This window comes from Oenanthe melanoleuca, chromosome 7, assembly GCF_029582105.1.
Source record: "Oenanthe melanoleuca isolate GR-GAL-2019-014 chromosome 7, OMel1.0, whole genome shotgun sequence".
Taxonomy (NCBI): Eukaryota; Metazoa; Chordata; class Aves; order Passeriformes; family Muscicapidae; genus Oenanthe; species Oenanthe melanoleuca.
This window is the reverse complement of record NC_079341.1, coordinates 7,738,319-7,757,513: the sequence shown is the minus strand read 5'-3', so window position 1 is coordinate 7,757,513 and position 19,195 is coordinate 7,738,319. Positions and strand designations below refer to the sequence as shown.

General features: G+C 36.1%; 1 protein-coding gene across 2 annotated transcripts in view; it reads left to right on the top strand.

The window, feature by feature from the left end:
• Nucleotides 1-19,195, top strand: part of HIBCH (3-hydroxyisobutyryl-CoA hydrolase) — a 37,664-nt gene that overhangs the window by 8,210 nt on the left and 10,259 nt on the right. For both annotated transcript variants that reach the window (XM_056495930.1, XM_056495929.1), the window contains exons 7-11: nt 10,026-10,104; nt 14,135-14,280; nt 14,955-15,041; nt 16,216-16,274; nt 17,033-17,114. In XM_056495930.1, coding sequence (XP_056351905.1) covers nt 10,026-10,104; nt 14,135-14,280; nt 14,955-15,041; nt 16,216-16,274; nt 17,033-17,114 — 453 coding nt within the window. The remainder of the gene's footprint in view (nt 1-10,025; nt 10,105-14,134; nt 14,281-14,954; nt 15,042-16,215; nt 16,275-17,032; nt 17,115-19,195) is intronic.

Genomic DNA, 19,195 nt, shown 5'->3' with positions numbered 1-19,195 from the left:
TTCTCTCTAACAGACACAAAGGTTCATAAAGTTGTTTTTGAGACCTGTTTCAGAGCCAGATAAAGCCCAATAGACAGATTGAATGGTGGCTTTTCAATGATTTGGCTTGGAATTCAATATTGACAGAGGAAAAAAAAAAGAAAAACTGGGCATAGACCTTGGAAGTTGGTGAAAATGGCCATGGTCACTGGATTAAATTAAAACAGTTAAAAAATATATAAAAAAAACTTACGTAGCTTTTCAAAATGAGAAGTAAATTTTCAGGAGCAAAGGCCATTACTTTTAGTTTATAGAAGAATCTGTTACAGCATGAATGAAGTAACCTTTTTTGTAGTATCATATTCTAGAGCATGCAGGATTTAGAAGCTTCCCGAGCCAGGCTTTATTTCAGAACCACAGTGGTAAACACCCATCAGTGTCACATTCACCTCTGTGTACATCTCATACTTTTTGACAGTAAGTAGGCTTGGTGTTCAGAAAGGCCTCTGGCAATTGATTTCACAATTGAATGTTGTGCTTTGTGAAAAGCAGCTTGTTACTCTTTCAGGCCTATTGACTAATATTATTAAATGCTTATGTGTTTAATTATCATTGACACCAAACTAGAGCCCCAAATGATTATTTTTTTACTGATGAGTAAAGAGGCTGTTGCTCAAATATAGGAATTCTTGGCCTTGGACAATTTTCTACAAGATTTAATTCTTTAGTCTGGCCTCTTATGCAACATATTTGCTAAGTTTGTTTAGCCTTGCTTTGAAAATGTAGGCTTTTAGTTTTAGGATGAGAAAACATCTTCCTGTGGGGGAAGCAGGTTTTAACTTACATTTAAACAACATTTTCAGTGCAGAAAAAAGTTTGATAGAGTTGCTCTCTTAAATCCTTTGCAAAGCACTGTGCTTTGAGTTACTCCACACATCTTACTTTCCTGTCTTGACATTTAGAAAGGATAATGGAAAGTTTTTTCTTTAATGTAGCTTGCAATCTGACCAAATTTCCATCTCTGACTCCCTCAGATTGTGGGGCCCAGTTTGTGAGAGTAATAGCAGCGCACAGGACTGACTCCTTTAGTCTTTCCTCTGACAAGCACCTCAGGAGTACAGACTGGGAAAAGAAGATATCACCCTGTGGCTGAGTCATGAGTGGCTTGCTTTTAGTTCTGTCACCACACTTGGCAGTATGGGTTTTTAGGCAAGGTCTTTTATTTACACTGAGAGTCTACATCTACGTTACTTACTTAGTTTCTTTAGGGTGACTCTTGGACAGTAGAATTTTCTTAGGAACTGTTTGAGTGTTACTCTCTTGTGTGATAATGTGAAATATGTTAAGCTTTAAACTACAGCTTTAGAGCTGGGAGGAGCATCAGCATCATTCTTTTGCACTTGCTTTAGGGTTAAGTACAGCTAGATGACTACTTAGCTGATTTTCACTTAATACACTCAGAACTCTCCAACAGCAAGATATGCCACCTGACTGCTTAGCTATTCTTTCAAGCTTGGTTTCCCTAGTGTCTAATTTAAGTCTTTAGTATGTGCAATGAATATATTCCAGTCCTAGTCACAGCTCCCTGTGGACATTTTGAGATACTTGCACTCCTTGCTCCTAGTCCTCTCTCTTTAATAGGGATAAGGATAGCTATTCAGCCTTTCTTTCAGATTAAGTCTTTTAGTCTTCCTGCAATCCTCTGGAATCTCTCCCATTTGTGTACTTTACAGTTCATTGCTAGAGACCATACAATATTTCAGCTGGAGGATTCATCAGCACCAAGTAGAGCAGAATAATTATCCTTCCTGTATTACAGAGATATTGTGTCACAAATAGTCCATGTAAATAGCAGTTTTGAAAGCATCCAGTCCTAGGAGGCCACTTCTAGCTATTCCCAAAACTATTGCTGTCACCTCTTTCCTCCTTGCCTAACATAAACTTTCATCACAGTACATTTCTTTATTGCTTACTTTTTACCAATTTGAAATCTTCTTTCTTGTACTGAACTCATTTGTCAAAGAGTCAGTTTTGCACAGCCACCCTTTTCTTCAGAGACTACAGGAAAAAAGAAAGTAATCCCTTTCTCTGAATTTCCAGAAACCCAAGTGCCAAATGATGACGAGGCTGATGAGGCTGCCCAGGTGTAGTGAGTCTAGGCTGAGTGTTCCCGCTCAGCTTTTGGCTGCCTCCTGGTGCAGACTCTGCTGTAGTGTGACACCTTCAGTAGTTCTTTTCACAACAGCACTGACTTATTTGTACTAATTGCATGGTTGCTGTAAACCCCTGAAAAGCATCTATGCATTTATTCCAGGGGAAGCATGCTTACCATCTCTATATTTGATTACACCTTCCTAAGTGTAATTATTTTCATTTTGTTATAGTTTCACCAAAGTGAGATGGTTTAGAATCTTGCCCTTCAAAGTGTTTGCCTTCCCCAAAAGTAAAGTGTGAATTACAGAAATCCTTGTTGCTTTTTCATCCAAGCAGATAATGAAGCTGTCAAAGGAAATGTCATTAATGATTGGTCCTGCATGACCTCAGCTGGTACCCTCTCAGTTTTATTGCAAATAAAAATTAATATTGTTTCAGAGGATGGTGCCCTCCATTTCTGAGTGATTACATCTAGGCTGTGCTTCCCTTGTTTGTTTGGGAAAGGAGACATTGCTGTGAATGGGGAGACATCACAAACATTTCAGTTTAAAATATGAAGCTTTCTCAGAATGCTGCTTAAGTCAGTGATGTCATGCAGGTGTTCTAGCCAAATTCTTGAACTTTCTGCATGGTTTGGAAATATTCTATTGTGCATCTCCTCTTCTGGAATACAGAATCAGAATTACTGCATCTATGTTGCAGTAGAAGAGTGAACTCAGTACCCAATATTTAGCTTTAGCTCTTTTTCACATTAGTGCCATTTAATTTTTAGCAAAACATTCCAGATGCTTCCAGACATTGCTAGAGAAATATGCCTTTCCTTGTAAATCAGTTCCTAGGACCTGACAGCACATCTACCAGTAGCTGCGAACATGTACATTTACACTTTAGCAGGATTTGGTCAACGGTTCTTATTACATTAATATTTGTTCTCAAGTAGATTGGTAGTGATGTCATAAGCAGCTTGTATGTTATCCATTTTAGTCAATAGAGTTTTAGTAGACAAAGGAGCTGGAGTTGACCAGTAGCTGTCCTTATCCTGTCCCATTTTTATCCAGATTGTGCACTGTGACTCTTTAGGAATTCTCCTTTCAGTACCAACATGTATCTATTCATGTAAGTTGTGTGCATGTAACTTCTACTCAGAAGTGTAGACAGCAGCATTTGAGACCAGCATTCAAAAACTAGGAAACATTAGGATTCAACATATCTATAATTTTTTTTTTTTTTCCCACGTGTGATATGATTTTTAATTACAAGAATGTGCATTTACAAATGGATGTTGCCCACAGAACAAAGCTATTAATTTGTGGTTTAATTTGGGGTGCAAATTTTTTTGCACATCATGGAAATTCTGCTTAATAGTTACCAATATACACATGTACATGTGGGGCTTGGGGTGACTAGCTGCAGCATATGAAAGCTCATGAAAAATTTTGATTTTGCAGAGTATACTTTTTTACTGTAATGGATATTATTACTCTTTTAGCTCTTTTTAAAGCTAGGAAACTGGAACCTAGAAATGTCAGTACTTCTTGGGACTTCTCCCGATTCTTATTGTTTTTCTTCTTTTTTATAAGTATGTCATGCCTCTTGTCAGCCATCACACACTGGAACATCTTTGGTTTTGTTTTAATTTACACTCTAAAATCAGCCCTGAAGTAAAAGTAATTGTCATACTAAACCTAGATAAGCTGCTTTGCAACTCTCTCCCTTCCTGTCCCCCTCTCCCCCTCCCTCATGCCTGTGTACCACAGAGAAGCTTGTGCCCTGTTTTGTTGCCAGTGCTTCAAAGCTGCAGGCAGCTTTTACTGTGAAATAGAATACAGATTTTGCAAGTACAAATAGTTTTGAGACTGACTTGTGCTCTACTTATCTTTTGAAATATGGGGTATTGAAAACAATGCTGAGGCAACCCTAAGAAAGGGGTTCACTCCTTGCTGCTGTTCTAGTCTCTTTGCCATCTGGCCACGCTGCTCAGCCTGCTTGGCTCTGGTGTATGATCCCAGGGATAAATGGTGCTCTTCATTCTGTGGCTAATCGGACTAGAATGTCAGCAGCTCTTGACATCAACAAAAAGTAACCACTGAATGCTCCATCATTTGCACGTGATGTTATTCCCCAAAGGGCTTATCATAAAGCACTGCCTTGAATACAGGTCTTTTAAATTATAGCTCAGTACTGGTACAGTAAGTAAAACTCCTTTTCTCTCCCTCTTCTTACTCTACAATGACTGAAATTTTTGCTGGCTTCTGCACATACTTGTCTTTCCATTTACCACCAGACTCTTGCATGCTGAAAGTCTCTCTATTTTTCTCTAATTCTAGGCCTTTGTGTACCTACCTAGCCTCACATTGAGAATTAGCTTGTTATTTTCTTCCCCTTCCCTTTATTATAGATCAAGGAGTAAACGTTCTGAAGGGAATTATTTTTGCCTGCTTCTCTGTCCTTTCATATTTCTGCTCATTTTTCTCAATTCCTGAAGAATTTGAGTGCTCATTTTCTCCTTCAGTTGTAAGGCTTTCAATCAGTCTTACACTTTCTAAGCACTTTTTTCATTAAATGGATCACCATTACAGAAATCCTCTGGATTCACTCCTGTTATTCCAAGTATCTGTGCCACTGTTTAAATAAAGTTCTGATGCACATACCTGTCTTTAAGAACAAGAAGTGTTTCTTGAATTTTAAGATAAAACCTAAAAGCTCAGTTATGCACTGATGCAAGGTGTTGGAACAGGTTCCCTCCCAGTTCCCTGCCCTCCTTGCACACATGAAGATTTGATGAGCTGGACACAGGAATTTCTTGCAGTAGCTACATTTTTAGGTGATACAGAGGGAGTCATATTTGCTATCTTTTTTCTGAATACACATGGCCAGCTATGTATAAAGAAACAAAATTGGGATTAAAAGTGTACTTTCAAATATGAAACTAGAAAAAGTTGCACTTACTACTAATTAAGAGCTATAGACTTTTCAGATCCAGGTCTTCTTACATCTCCTTCTGTTGCAGCACAGATCCTGTGTCCATAAAAAATTCTGCAGATTTTGATAGCTACCCTAGTAAAAATTGTTTGTGATCACTGAAAATCTGGGCTGCCAGTCGAAAAATCAAACCAGAGCTTTTAAAAAGTCAACCTAAATCTGCTTGGTGGAGGAAAATCACTGTAGTATCATCGGGGCTTAGAATGGCCTGTGTGTCTTTTTCTCTAAGTTTCCTTATGAGAAAAACCTGACCTAAATGATTACTATTTATGTAATTGGATCAATTAGTTTAAATACTTAGGGGTCAGAAGAACAAATCTGAGATACCAGATTTTACTACAGATAATCTGTGTCCAGTCAGCTTGTTGTGCTTTTATGTGTCTGTAGCAATTTGGACTGAGACTCTCTAGAACATAATCAGTATATGGAAATAAATATTTTATATTTAAATTACATAACATCAATATTTTATGTTTTAAAATGCCACACTAAATTATTGAAAAGTTCACAATACCCACTGTTTTTAATGATCTTTTTAAAATACTTGTATAGAGTTGATTAATATGTCAGCAGCCAAAGAAGTTGATATTCTATGTCCAGATTGGTCTGTCACACTGCATTGCTCTGGTTCACTATGTCATCTTGTCTATTAGTATCTACAGATGAAAATAGAATATACTCTTTGCAGTGGGCTATAACATTAATGACAAACAAAGATTAATTTTGATTCAGTTTGAGATTCATTGTTTCTGGATGCAGGGGGTAATGCTCTTATATCCATGATTTTTTGATCCAACATAGCTATAAGCTCCTGCTGATTCCTGAATCAATTCCACTCATTTAGTTTGCCTTTGAAAACATTTTTGCTTGGCTGTTTTTGCACATTTGTATGCAGACATATTTGCCCTTTGTTGTGTTATGCTCAATTGAGTGCTGCATTTCTTTTTATTTCTAGCTCTACCAGAAGCTATTCTCATGCAGTTAAAAATGTAAAAAGTGTAGTCACTTGATGGGTGCTGTTACAAAAGGATTTTCACAGCACTCAATATTGGTATTACCATAACACTGCTTACTCAAACAGCTAAAAATTATTTAGCAATCTGGTGAAGGTTGCACAAGCAACATCCGTGAAGACCTTTGCTATTTATGTTTCTTTTATTGTGTTGCCTAAGCATTCCTAGGCAGGAACAGTCTGAATTAGATTATTTAGTGAATAGCCAAGTGTGATGCGTGGTTTTGCTGTGACACAGGTCCACTTTTCTGTATGTGAGCAGAAAGGGAGTATTTATTTCACTCTCTGTAGTTCTCTGTTGTGGTGGCCCTCAATTTCTGAATAAATTCCCAAATGCTCTGATTTACTAAATGTGGGTCATTCTCAATTTAAGATAATACAACCTACAGGACACAAAAGATTCACAGTAGTTGTATTTAATTTCTGCATCTGTTGGTCACCTTGTATTTCATTAGGAAAATAATTGTAATAAGGTTCTGTATTCATCATGAGAAAAAAAAAAGGAAATCAATGATAAAGTTTCTATACACAGTCACATAATGACTTTTGAAATACAGCATTGAATGGGCAATCCTGTATGGGAAGTAAAATTTAGATACTCTACATTCTTTTTTGTAAGCTTGTTGATGATTTCAGCCTGAACTGTGTATAAAATTATGTGCCTCCCTGAGGTATGCTGAGACTAACACAGCCCAGTGCTATGAAGAAGCTCTTGTGAACAAAATTAACTCCATTTCAGCCAAAACCAGCTCAGTAGTTTAAATTGTTGCTTGTTAAATTTCATTATTCTCCTTAACTTCTAGTCTCATTCTGTAAGTACCCTTAAAAAAATTCAAAATTCAGCTGTCAATGGACAAAGAAGTTTTCAGTAGTAAAAGCCTGATTGACCATGGGAGTGTATTACCTTGGAGAAGTGTGAAAGAAGACATCAGCTTTAGTATATAAGAGCATGAAAAGTAGAACTCTGACTGCAGAATATAGTGTATTTTAATAAAGATATTGTAGTGTTAAGACTTGTATGTGTAAATGCTGGTAAAGTGAACACAATCCAACTGAAGATTTTTTAATGGTGTAAAGGGCCTCCTGGGGGGGGACTCTAGGTATGTAAGAGTTCAGCTAAATGAAAACAAAATAAAATCAGAAAATCCAGAAATGAAGGAGGAATGCATTTGGACTTCGGACTGGTTTGTTCTTTACACAGGATGTATTAAACTAATGAGTATCTGTCCTTTGTGTTAGGTCTAGAAGGCTAAGCATGCAGTGATTTGTTAACCATTTGGGGAGTTAAAATAAACAAAAAAAAAGCATATGAGCACGAGTAAAGAAGTTACTAGGATTTGTACCATTAACTAATTTTTCTCTCCAAATTTTATTTTAATATTGGATTATTTAGAAATTATCTTCAAAGAAGCAAGAACATATTTGCACCACTTTCTTCATAATGAATAAAAAGAAAATAAAATTTTAGTCTTTTAAATATACATCTGAAATAAGGCTATATGATACAAAACTCAGAAGCTGTCTAGAAAACAAATCCAATTATGGCTTAAGCATTTGAGAAAGAGAAATCTGATTTAATTACTTCTTTCAAATGAAAATTACAGCTTTCAACTTTCTATTATTAAAACTCGACATTTATTTTTATCACTCTAAAAAAAGAACAAGCTTGGAGGAGAAGCTCCCTTCATGGAATTCACACTCGAATCTTTGGTACTTAATACTCAAGCCAAAAATTTGAGTCCTTATACAAAATTCTGATTGTCTAGAAAACAAGCCAAAAAAGTGCTTTGAGTTACAAAATATTTGTATTTTCAGATATGGGATTAGGAAGACCAAAATGGGCATGATGTTTTTTTCATTATTTTTAGAAAAAGGTCATCATTATTGCTGAACATGCATAAAAATAACAGCAGGCTTTACTTAGTGCAGTGAAAATATGCTATTATGACATTTAAAAAGTCACATTTCCAATTCATTTAAGGGTTCTGGAACTGGTTTAGGAGTGAACGCAGATTTGCACATAGCTTTGCATTTTCAGGACAACTACATACAGGCCCATTGCTCTTGCTGCTGCTCAGATGAGATCTGCCCAGTGCTCAGAGAAAGGGCTGAAGCACAGATAAGGGGTGAGACAAGGTTTTACCCTGTGCAAATAAGATTCAGATGTTTGCTGAAATCCCATTTGCCTCCTTGGAACAGCAGTGCTTCCTGTGAATACATTTGGCTTAGTTCCTGAATATAAAATAGAGTTTGATAACCACTTACCCTATGGGTGCATTTCTCAGGAAATTAAAATGGAATCTTAAAAACTTCATACGTCTATATTAAAGCCCAACAGTGGCAGATAGTTATTTCGCAGAAGAAACTTGAAAATATTATCAGATTTAGTTGTGTATCACCCTAATGGAATAAATTAATTTCTTGCTGGGAAGAATTGTAAGAGAGGCCACAGAAAGTGAGAGGAAATTTAGTTTATATTAAATTGAGATAACTTTAAAAAAATTAAAACCCAGTCAAAGATCTCTGTAGATAAGCAAAAGGAAAATAAGTTCTACACTCACCTTAAAAACCTTGCTTGTCCAAGGGAGTATTGCCCAATTAATCCCACTGTTTTTCATGGGAATTATGAAATACAATGAAGATACTTATGAAGACTAATACCCATTAGTTGGATAAAGTGCCCTTTTTCTAGTATTTAAACAATTTAAAATGTCATTTAAAATCCATGATATTCTCATCAGACACTGACTTCTTTTGGCCAATGATACTTAAGATATCTTAGTTTTAACATAAAACATGTATGGATGGAAGGACTGAACAAGAGAAGATTAACAGAGAGAAACAGAAGTAAATGGAAACAGTGGAAAGGAAAAAAAGAGAGAATATTTGTGTGAAATAATTACTTGTGAAGTATTCAGCTGAGGATCTTGTCTCCAGATAGGATTAAACACACATTTTTATTGACAAGTATCATGTAGGTAAACTTTGAGAAGTGAGACCTCAGTATGTATGTTGTGGTTGTGCCCCATAATCTAGATATCCTTGGATTACTTCAAATGTTATTACTAAGTAGTAGTAACTTCTTCAGATAACTATTTTTTGTTTTATTTGTCAGTTTACCTCTTGAAGATTTATCTAAATTAAATTTATTTTGTGTGAATTTTCTTTTTTAATTGGGCCTTTCTGCTGCTTACTACCTAAATGAGAAAATATGGCATAGGCAGCACCAGAAACTCTTCCAGTTTTGAGGGAAGTGTTTCCTAAGGACAGGCTGCTAGAGAAGAGTGTAGATACTTAGAAATGTGAATACCATTACTGACTTGGTGAGCACAAGTGCTTAGGATAAAAAGTGAGTTTCTAACTGTGTGTTTTGAATTTTAATCAATAATGCTGAAGGCTTTTTCTGCTTGAAATACTTCTGTGTTTATAGTGTAGGTAAGTATCACATTAGAAGAATGTATAATTATTATTTCTTTTGAAAGCATTAGGATGACAACTTTGTGAAATTTATGTATTTTCCAAAAGTATTAGCTTTATTTTGTTGGTGATTTGAAGTATGTGTAAAAATTATAGATGGAGTAACATTAGCAAAAGGATGTCAACTCCCTTTGTAGTCCAGTGGAGATAACAGAGTCACTCATAGTTTTCTGAAGTTATTCTATGTGTGACTCACCCATCTTTCAAAGCACAGAAAGCTATTTCAGCCAAATCATAAAGATAATATGATGCTTTATTAGCATTTGAGCCATAAAAGACCTTTTAATATTTTGTTGAGTTCTACATGGTAAATCTAGTATTATTTAAATTGTGAAGCAAAGAGGTATGGTACACAGGATTGTGGTTATGTTTATTTTTATTTTTACCAGCAATTTTATAACTGTGTCCTTTGCCTGTATAGGGAGTTGGAGTCTCAGTCCATGGACATTTTCGAGTTGCTACAGAAAAGACTGTTTTTGCCATGCCAGAAACAGCAATAGGTAAGTGATTTAACAAATTATCACATGTTCATGTGTTTAGGGTTTCACTGTGTGTTTAATCAGGGTGAAATGTATTTGACTGAAAGTTTTGGTGGTAAGGAAAGAATTTTAAAAGGGAATTGGAGACAACTATATATGGAAAGTATTTTCTGTTAAATTACCAGAAACTTGTCTGTGTTCTGGGAGTTGATCATTGAGACTTTTAACTGTGTAGACTGACACAAGTCAGTATAAAACTTTTTAAAAAGGAACTAAGTCTTTCTACAGATGGGGGCAGATAAAGTCTGAAGCTCCCAGTGCAGGTACACCAACTTTACCTTGGAAAGTCGGTATGAATCAAACTGGGTGTACTACAAGCTGCTCTGCAATGTTAATGAGACAGATTTTGGAATTCCAGCTTTTCTTGTAGATTATTAATGTATACCCATTACAATTGTGCAGAGATTGTGCCTAGGCAAGATCACAGTGTCTTCAGTGTTGCCTTTTTTTGTTTCAAACACCAGCATGTACCTTGTGTTTGCTAATGTTTGATCCTACAGTTTCTTTGTCGATTCTGAGAGGTACAAAAAAAGAAATGTATCCCAGAGCTACATAAAGATACAAGTATTCTTCTTATACACAAGAAAATGAATCAGATTAAAGCGAACTCTCCTGATGCAACTGTCAAGTGTAATAAAGCATAATAAACCACCAAAATACAAGCAAGCCTGTTACCATTTTAATTCCTGAAAAAATGTTAGAGCAGTTCTTGTTAGTTGATGAATGCAATTTTTCTGAATGAGTAAAGTTGGGGTGAAAAAACCAAAAACTATTTCAGCCCTTTTTTGAAGTAAAGAGGGGTTCATTGGTGTAAGAAATTATTCTAATAATAAAAATACCTTCACTTTCTTCTTCAAAGGTAAAGATATAAGTAGTTTTATATTAATAAGAACTATGTACTTTACAGAGATTTCTTGTGCTGACAAGGAGTTATTTAAACAAAAACAGACTGTGATGAATGTGAAGGAAAAGCTTAGAACTTGCTTAGGAAGGAAAGTAATTAAACTCCTTTTAGGATCACTTAGAAGTAAAACCACTGAAATCTGTTTGGATTTAAAGGCTTAGCTGTTTTGATCTCTGTGGGGTGTGTTTAAAATGTCTAGCTCTCTAGATACTGTATTAATTGGTTTTTTTCATGTGCTCACTTATTTCAGTAAGCATGACACCTTTGCTGTGAAATGAAAACAAAGCATTCATTCAGCTGCTCCATTTTCACACAATTATTCTGCAATTGTACACTACCATAAATAAAAGGATATAGGTAAATATGCCACTTAGCAAATAGAAAGAAAAGGCAGTTCTAGACTGTAGGAGTTTGACATAGATGAGATAAAGCACTGGAAAGCAGCCAGAAGTAGGAAGGTGTGGAAAAAACAACTGGTGGGGAGAACAAAGGATGACAGCATAAGGTACGGGCTTTGAGGTGATGTTACACTAATAATGGTTGCTTTCTTGCATATCCCTGCTAAGGTTTTAGCTTTCTAGAAGTCAATATAATAAATTCCCAGCCCCCTCTGCCAGACAAGGTAAGAATGTAGCAGCAGTGCCTTTCTTCTGCTTGGCAAATGCAGAGTGGCACCTTTGGGATTACAGCAGAGCATGTTGCCCCTGTGTCAGAGCACAGACTTCAAGTCTGCAGTACAGGCCTGGGCAGCCCAGCAGTAATACAGCTCTTCTCTTGCTTCACTAGGAAATTGAGAAATGATAGCTGAATGCCAACAAAAAAAACCCAAAACAAAACAAAAATCAGGTATGGAATACTTTAAGAGAAACCCAGCAGCTGAGAGAAATATATGGGAAGCATTACTGAGAGAACTAAGAACAATATGTAGAACACAGACAAGAGGAATAAAATCATAAGAGAAAAAGGAAGACAGGAGCATCAAAAAGGATGCAGTAGAAGCTACAGCAGACTATCAACCAAGTAAGTTTAAAGTGGATTAGGTAGACCTTCACTAATCCTGTTTGTAAATTCCTTAATTAAAGAAACCTTCATTCAATTTCGGTTTATTTGCCTCTAAAGCAACTTAAGCTAATCAATTTAACAGTTTATTTAGAACTGATTTCCTGTGTATGGCCAAGTGGAAGGACACTATGGATCCCATTAGAAAGATGTTTTTCCTCTGGAAATGTGCTGAAGCATGGGGAGAGCGGTAGTCCAGCATCAGTATTATTTTAACTACAGCAAAAAAAAAAAAAAAAATTGCTGTTGTTGTGGTAGATGGAGAGTAATGTAATTGCTTTTTTGCTTTGGAGGGCATTTTTAAGACAGGTTTTACTTTTAAATGAGGTTGGATTTTTTTGGGCTTTTTTTGCAGTAGAAGGATATCCAAGGGGAGACAGATGAATCAAAACATAAAACTAAATAAAGTCTTGGCATCACTATTATGATAGGTCAAGCTGAGAAGGTAAAATGTACAATAGATTATTTGAGAATGTGAGTACAGATGAAAAGGAAGGTAAGTGATGAATTGGATTTAATACAGCTTAGGGCTTTTAAAGGGTGTCAACAAGGCATTCAGCATTTCAGAAGGGTTGTATGTCTCAGTAGCCTGGGGGATGAGGAATAAATCAATTAATGACAGCACACAAATCAGTGGGAATAAAATACTACAGCTGTAACTGATAAGCAGTGAGTCCTAAACCCAACCTTTTGATGTATTAGAAGCAGCAGAAGAAAAAGAAGACCAAAAAGGAGCCAGAGGAGAAGCTGACATGGGTTAGATGTTAAGATTATTAAGAGGGAAACACTGAAGAGCAGCTGTCTGAAAGAAACGTCCCCTTATTCCATCTAAGGGGGACGACTGTTCAGAGATCACTAATGTCTCAAAAATACTTGGAATAGGGTCTTTTTCTAATACATACATTGACTGTTGTGAACAAAAGCAATTACTTGTGAGTGAAAAATTACCATCTTCTATCAGAACCCCATTTAAACTCCTTATGTACATCTGAATTTTCCCAGTTAATATCTCTTCTCTGGCAAGTATCTTATGAGTTTCTTATTGCTCATTTGTATTCTTTCTCATTTGCCTTCATTAATAATTTGATTCATTCTCTAAAAGTGAAGAAGAAAATCCACCACACCTTTAATTTCTTTAAAAGACTTTCAGCTTCATGAATGGATCATTGGCGTGATTTCAAGGTAGTAATTGGACCCTGCTTCTATGCATTCACATTTCTGAAATCAGTACAGCTAATATAAAGTTTTCTCAAGTTTAGGTATGTTTAAAAAGATGCCTAAATTTTTTGGTGATCAGTGTATATAACAGAAGGTTGATACTTCCCAATGCAACTTTTAAAAGTGTTTTAAATTCTAGCCACAGCTTTGAATTTTTTTAAAAATCACCCTAATCTGTAGAATTTAAGAAGTATATAAGACAGTTATTAAACTGGAGAGTTTAATAATTTTTAAAAAATTAGCCTAGTCACAGTCCTGTCAAAGAGCCAAGTACTAAGTCAGCATCTTGTGCCTCTACCTTCAGGAAGACCCTGGCTATATTGTTGAGCTATTATTGAATTCTCAGCCCCAAAATTTGTTCAAATTAAGTTGTGCAAGAGGCACTTCATCAGTGTTTTAAAATATTTTTATCATAATAAAAGATTTCAGTAAAAAATGATCATCCAGTTTGAGCTTGCACAGATTATTTCACAGTTCTTTGTGTCACTTCTGTTTGTTTGCTGAGAAGACACTTGATTTTTCAAGTACCTAAAATTGTCTCAAGTTGTTGGCAAATAGAATAAATATTCTTGTTTGGTATGTGTTTGTAAAGTACATGCCAGTGGAAAGGATGCAGCTTGGAAAGTGTTCAAGAGTTTGCTTTTAGGAAGGGTTTTGTTGCCAGAAATGTCAAGCCAACTCAAGGAGAAATTTGGGCAAGGTTGCTGTGCCTACGTAAGGAAGATGAAAGTGAGACAAGGAAAGGTCCTGCTAGTGATGATTAGTACAAGATCTCCTCCCTTCACTTTTGTTTTGTGTTGTTCATTACAGGCCTTTTCCCTGATGTAGGTGGAGGATATTTCTTGCCAAGGCTCTCAGGAAAGATTGGCTATTACCTCGCGCTGACAGGATGCAGGCTGAAAGGAAGAGATGTGCTAAGAGTTGGCATCGCCACGCATTTTGTAGAATCTGCAAAGGTAACGTGCCAATAGTGCTGGCCAGGGCACAGCCCACAGCCACTGTGAGAGGTTTGGGGTTTTAGCACCCTAGTACATACACTGTTACCAACATGGGTGTCTGCTGAGGTGCACTTACATTAGCTGGCCATGCCCTGCAAACAGGCCTGGTGAGACACTCACAAGCTGTCCTTCTAACACTTGCCAGCTGGTGACAGTTTTGCTTGAAGGAAGAAGCAAATGGCGCTGTTTTTACAGTTCCACTGTTGGAAGGGCATGATCTTTTCAGCAGAATGAAGTTGCTTTAAAAATTGTACAGTTTAGACGATGGTGTATAAAAGTAGAGATTTATACAACTGCAAAGTTTGCAGTGAAGGTGACACCCCATTAAAATGTTCTTTCAGACTGCTGCAGCCTGCCTTTACCTGCTGCAGCTGTAGCACTGCTATGGGAGGCTGCTTGGGAAGCAGCTCTGTGCTTGTCACTGCAGACATAATTAAATTTGGGTGGTTCAACACTGACACATGAATTCTGTCTGCCTCCTTGTATTGTTTGCTTTGTACTTCTTTAAGGTCTATCAGAAAGTTGGGGAGCATGAGAGGGTATTAATATACATATATCCTACTATTAGCTTACTAATAACCCTAGTAGTATGTTTTGTTTTAATACTTGTAATTTAATCTTATTTTTAATAGCTACCTGCCTTGGAGAAAGACCTGATAGCACTGAAATCTCCTTCAAAAGAAAAAATTGCAGATTTATTAAACTCTTACCACATGCAGGTAATTGAAAATTACTGAAATCAAGCAAAATTTTAAATATATATAGACATTCTTTTTTAACCATGCTGATGATTATCTTTTTTTATGGTTGAAAAAAATGAGTTTCCAAACTCCTTACACTCTGTCCATAATAGAGTGTTAATCCCATAATTGTGTTAGCCCCATGTTACTATGGGCACGAAAATAAAAGGTTTTGCCTTTACAATCAGTGGCTGTTTTAATTCTTTTGATGTGCATTGCAGTTCTCTTTCAAAATACAGAAAACTTCTAGAGTCAAACCAGTATTCAGTGTTAGACAGTCTATTAGTCTGCTGTTGTTCAGCTTTAAAATAAGCTGTGTCTACTCTTGTTATTTCTATTTTGTAATTACTAAGTTCATAAATAAGATTAATTGGAAAAATAAGTGGGATAAGCTAATTTACATCATAGTACTGATTATTTTGACAAAACAGAACGCTATGAAATAGGAGTGATTATATGTTGCAGTATCCTGCTTTACAAGATGACACTGAATGGAAAAGGAAACTGTGTATTTTTAGTTATCAGAGCTGAAATGCCAGGGAACCTTTTTCAGCTTGAGCTGCTGTTCCTGAAACATCTGCTTATGTCCCAAACCCCTTAATGCCAGGAGATGTGAAACATTTGACAGCCACAGAAGGCTGATGGCTCTATCACACACTTTATATATCTAAATAAAATTTTGTTAAATGACATAGAAAAGAGAAGGAAGAGAAAGTTTTTTTGGTCATTAAAAAAGCCTAAACATAGGACTGTGAATTTTTAAAGAAAATGGAATTTTATTTTTTTTTTAAACCTCTGATTTTTTAGTAGATTTATCTACACTGACTTTCTTAGTGTATTCCACAGAAGTGTTTTGATAGAGGAATCAGAATTGCTTGTGTACAACATAACCACCCAGACAAATATCATTCATAGTAGCTCAGAGCAAGCACTGCAGTATGAGGCAACATCTTTAACATTCACAGGACAGTGATGAGTTCATACATACACACTGCAAAATTGTAATTCATTAAAAACTTCACTGTCTTATGAACATTATGTGTTCATTTATGATACAATATTTCTGGAACACAAGTTACTGAAATTTTTTTGGTACTGATGCACTTTTCAGTCTAAAATAACCAAGTAAAATTTGGTTTTGCTTTTTAAATAGTGCACAGTTGATCAAGAAAAGGAGTTTGCACTTGATGAACATCTGGAGAAGATTAACAGGTATTCATCAATCTTTCAAAAATTTTTATTCTCACGGGTGGAAAACATGAAGTTAAATCTAGTAACAGTATTTCACAGATAAGGTGAGAGAAATTACCTCCAAGTTTAAGTAACATTTTGTCTTTAGAGAGCTTTATCTGAAGCTCATTAAATATTTCACTCATCGGTACATTAAATGCTTGGGCAAAGAAGCCTTATTCATAGCCTGTGGCACATTAAAATGTGCATTTTCTTTGGATATTGGATGGGAATTTGTGAGAATAACTGCTCTGTTGAACAGGAAATGTTACCGAACACATTTACAGTACTCATTGGGTTAAGGCCATTTCTATGATCGCTTGGAACTTCCGTCTATCAGAAAAGGAAGGAGAAATAAGTGAGAGTGATAAGAGAGCTAAAACTCTGGAAGAAGAATGGCAATAACTACATTTAGAGATAAAAGATACTGACACCAAACCAGTAGAATGAAGCTGATAGCTAAAGATTTGCTATGTTATAAAAATACAGCTAAGATTGATGGTAGTAATTGAATTTTATAGATAAATACCAGAGTTTGTTAATAAGGTTTATAGAAACACCAGAGATTTGTAAAGGAAAAGGAGATGCCTGAGTTATTTGAAATTGAACAACATGGAAGACATTGCTTAGAAAAGCCAAATCAGCTGGTTATGTTCTGTTTCTAATGTCAGTGTTACTGACCCTTCCAAGGTAAGAGGGAGACTGAAGCAGCTGGTTAACTGATTTTTTTTCTCTTCTAGTCTTTTTTCAGCAAATAGTATGGAAGAAATTGTTAAAAAGTTAAAGCAAGATGGTTCTCCTTTTGCCATGAAGCAGCTAGAGGTAAAGTCTTCTATATAATTTTTGTTAGAGATTTTAAGTCTGGTTTTATGGTTTCTTATCGTAGAGTAGACTTTAGTTACCCTGTAGGGCTTTGGACTGAGAGCCTCAGGTTCTCACACATAGTCCTGAGGAATTCTCAGTAGTTCTACTCAGACAAGGGTATTCCTCTAGAGTCACACAATGTGAGCACCATCATATGGTGCATAAAACTGTAATTTAGTAAAAAAACCAAACTCCCCTTTCTTTTCCCCTCCCCACAGTCAGGAGGTTGTTGGGAACAAGTGTTCCCTTTATAGCTTCTCATTTTATTGCCAAGGCTTGGAATAAAACAGTGCCAGAACAGTGTTGCTTTTCTTCCATTCCAGATATCTCATTTGGGTAAACGGCAAAAAATTTATAATCACACAGTATTTTTTGATCTTTCGAATGCATTTTTGAGTGTTGGATGTAGTCACTACTCAAAAAATGTGCTGCAGCACTACACACGTAATTCATACTTCAGCCTCAAAAGCAAGAGCCAACTTATATTAATTTATAAATAATGTGTGTATTTTCTTTTTTTCTTTGAAGTATCTTTGTTCAGGTGCCTTGTAAAAGCTAAGTTTGGAGCTAGTGAAATATTCCAACTGGATAGAACTGAAGCATTTCTTCAAGAAAAGGGTAGTTTTAACTTTAGTTACAGCTCACAGAAGAAATTGTTTTTTCATAGTAAAATAAAACATCCATCATCTCTGACTTTGATATGAACAGAAGGAATTTTATAAGGTAGTACTCACATTAGGCACCTTGTCACTTTCTTTTAAAATTTTTAATTCAAAATGTAACACATTGTCACTGGAACTATCAAACAGTTTCTGAGAAAGGAAGCTTTAAGATTATCTTTGTGCCAACCAGTACATTTAGTACACTGCAAGAAGTTTAGCATATGTCTTATAAAAGCAAAATTGAATAAAAGGAAAAGCTGATTTTTTTCCCCTAGTATTCAAGTTTCATTGGATAAAGCAGTCAAATGAGTTGGTGCCAGAATAAAAATATATTCGTATTGTATTGATTAGATTCAGTGGATGTTGAAAACATGAACTTGAAAGTCATCCATTGATGACTAAGGTCATGTACTTCAAAGTTACGATTTTTAAAATTCCTGAACAGCAACAAAGAAAAGACTATTTTGTTGCTTCTCCAGTTCTCTTATCTCATGTCTTTAATAGGACTTTATAACAACTTTTTTCTTTCATTTGATTCATAAATGAACGTCCTTGGAGTTGACCAGTTTCAGAACAATTGTCTGTTCTGTTCAAGAGAGAAGACTGTGTTAGTACAACTTGCTTCAGTCCATGCAGAAATTCGTGGGAAAAACCCCATGAAACAAATCCCACATTTTCTAGCAGATGCAAGACTTTAGTGTGAACACTTAAATTTCAGAGGAGTTTATGACAGCAGACATGCAGTGCTAAGCAGTAGGATTCAGTAAGGTTGTGAAACCAAGGTTTCACTTTAGTGTCCAGGTACAGGAACAACAGCAAGTTCAACTGATAATAAAGCAAGTTCAACAGCAAGTTCAACATAATGCTTTCTTAGAGGTTTTTGGCAGGAGTGTGCACCTTCTGAGCACTGACACTTCATGGTTTAAAATCCTTCACTGTTACTGAATGAGTGGCAATGTAGCATGCAGGACACTGCAGACTAAGACAAGACACATTATCCAGATCTACTGGTCAGACTGGGATGCACATAATAGCTCCTGAAACTTTAATGTGTGTACAGCAAATGGGTGAGGTGGATTGCAGGAATGAAGCTTGGTAGTGTTGAATTCAAAGCAGCATTCTGAAACTCTGTTAGCAGAGCAGAGTGAGTGATGTTCTGTCCTCGGGCAGCTCTCCTGTGTAGCTTTGGCTGGATACTCCTCATACATTGTCAGAGCTCCTCCAGGGCCATTATTCCCTGTTCGAACAGATGCATTGATAGCTCAGAAAGTAAGTGATGCATCTATTGCATGGGGAATGATGCACTGGACCTCCGGGAGGTTTTGGGGTTTTTAAGTGAAAGAAAGTCACTATTCCCACTTCTGTGCTTGTAAGGGA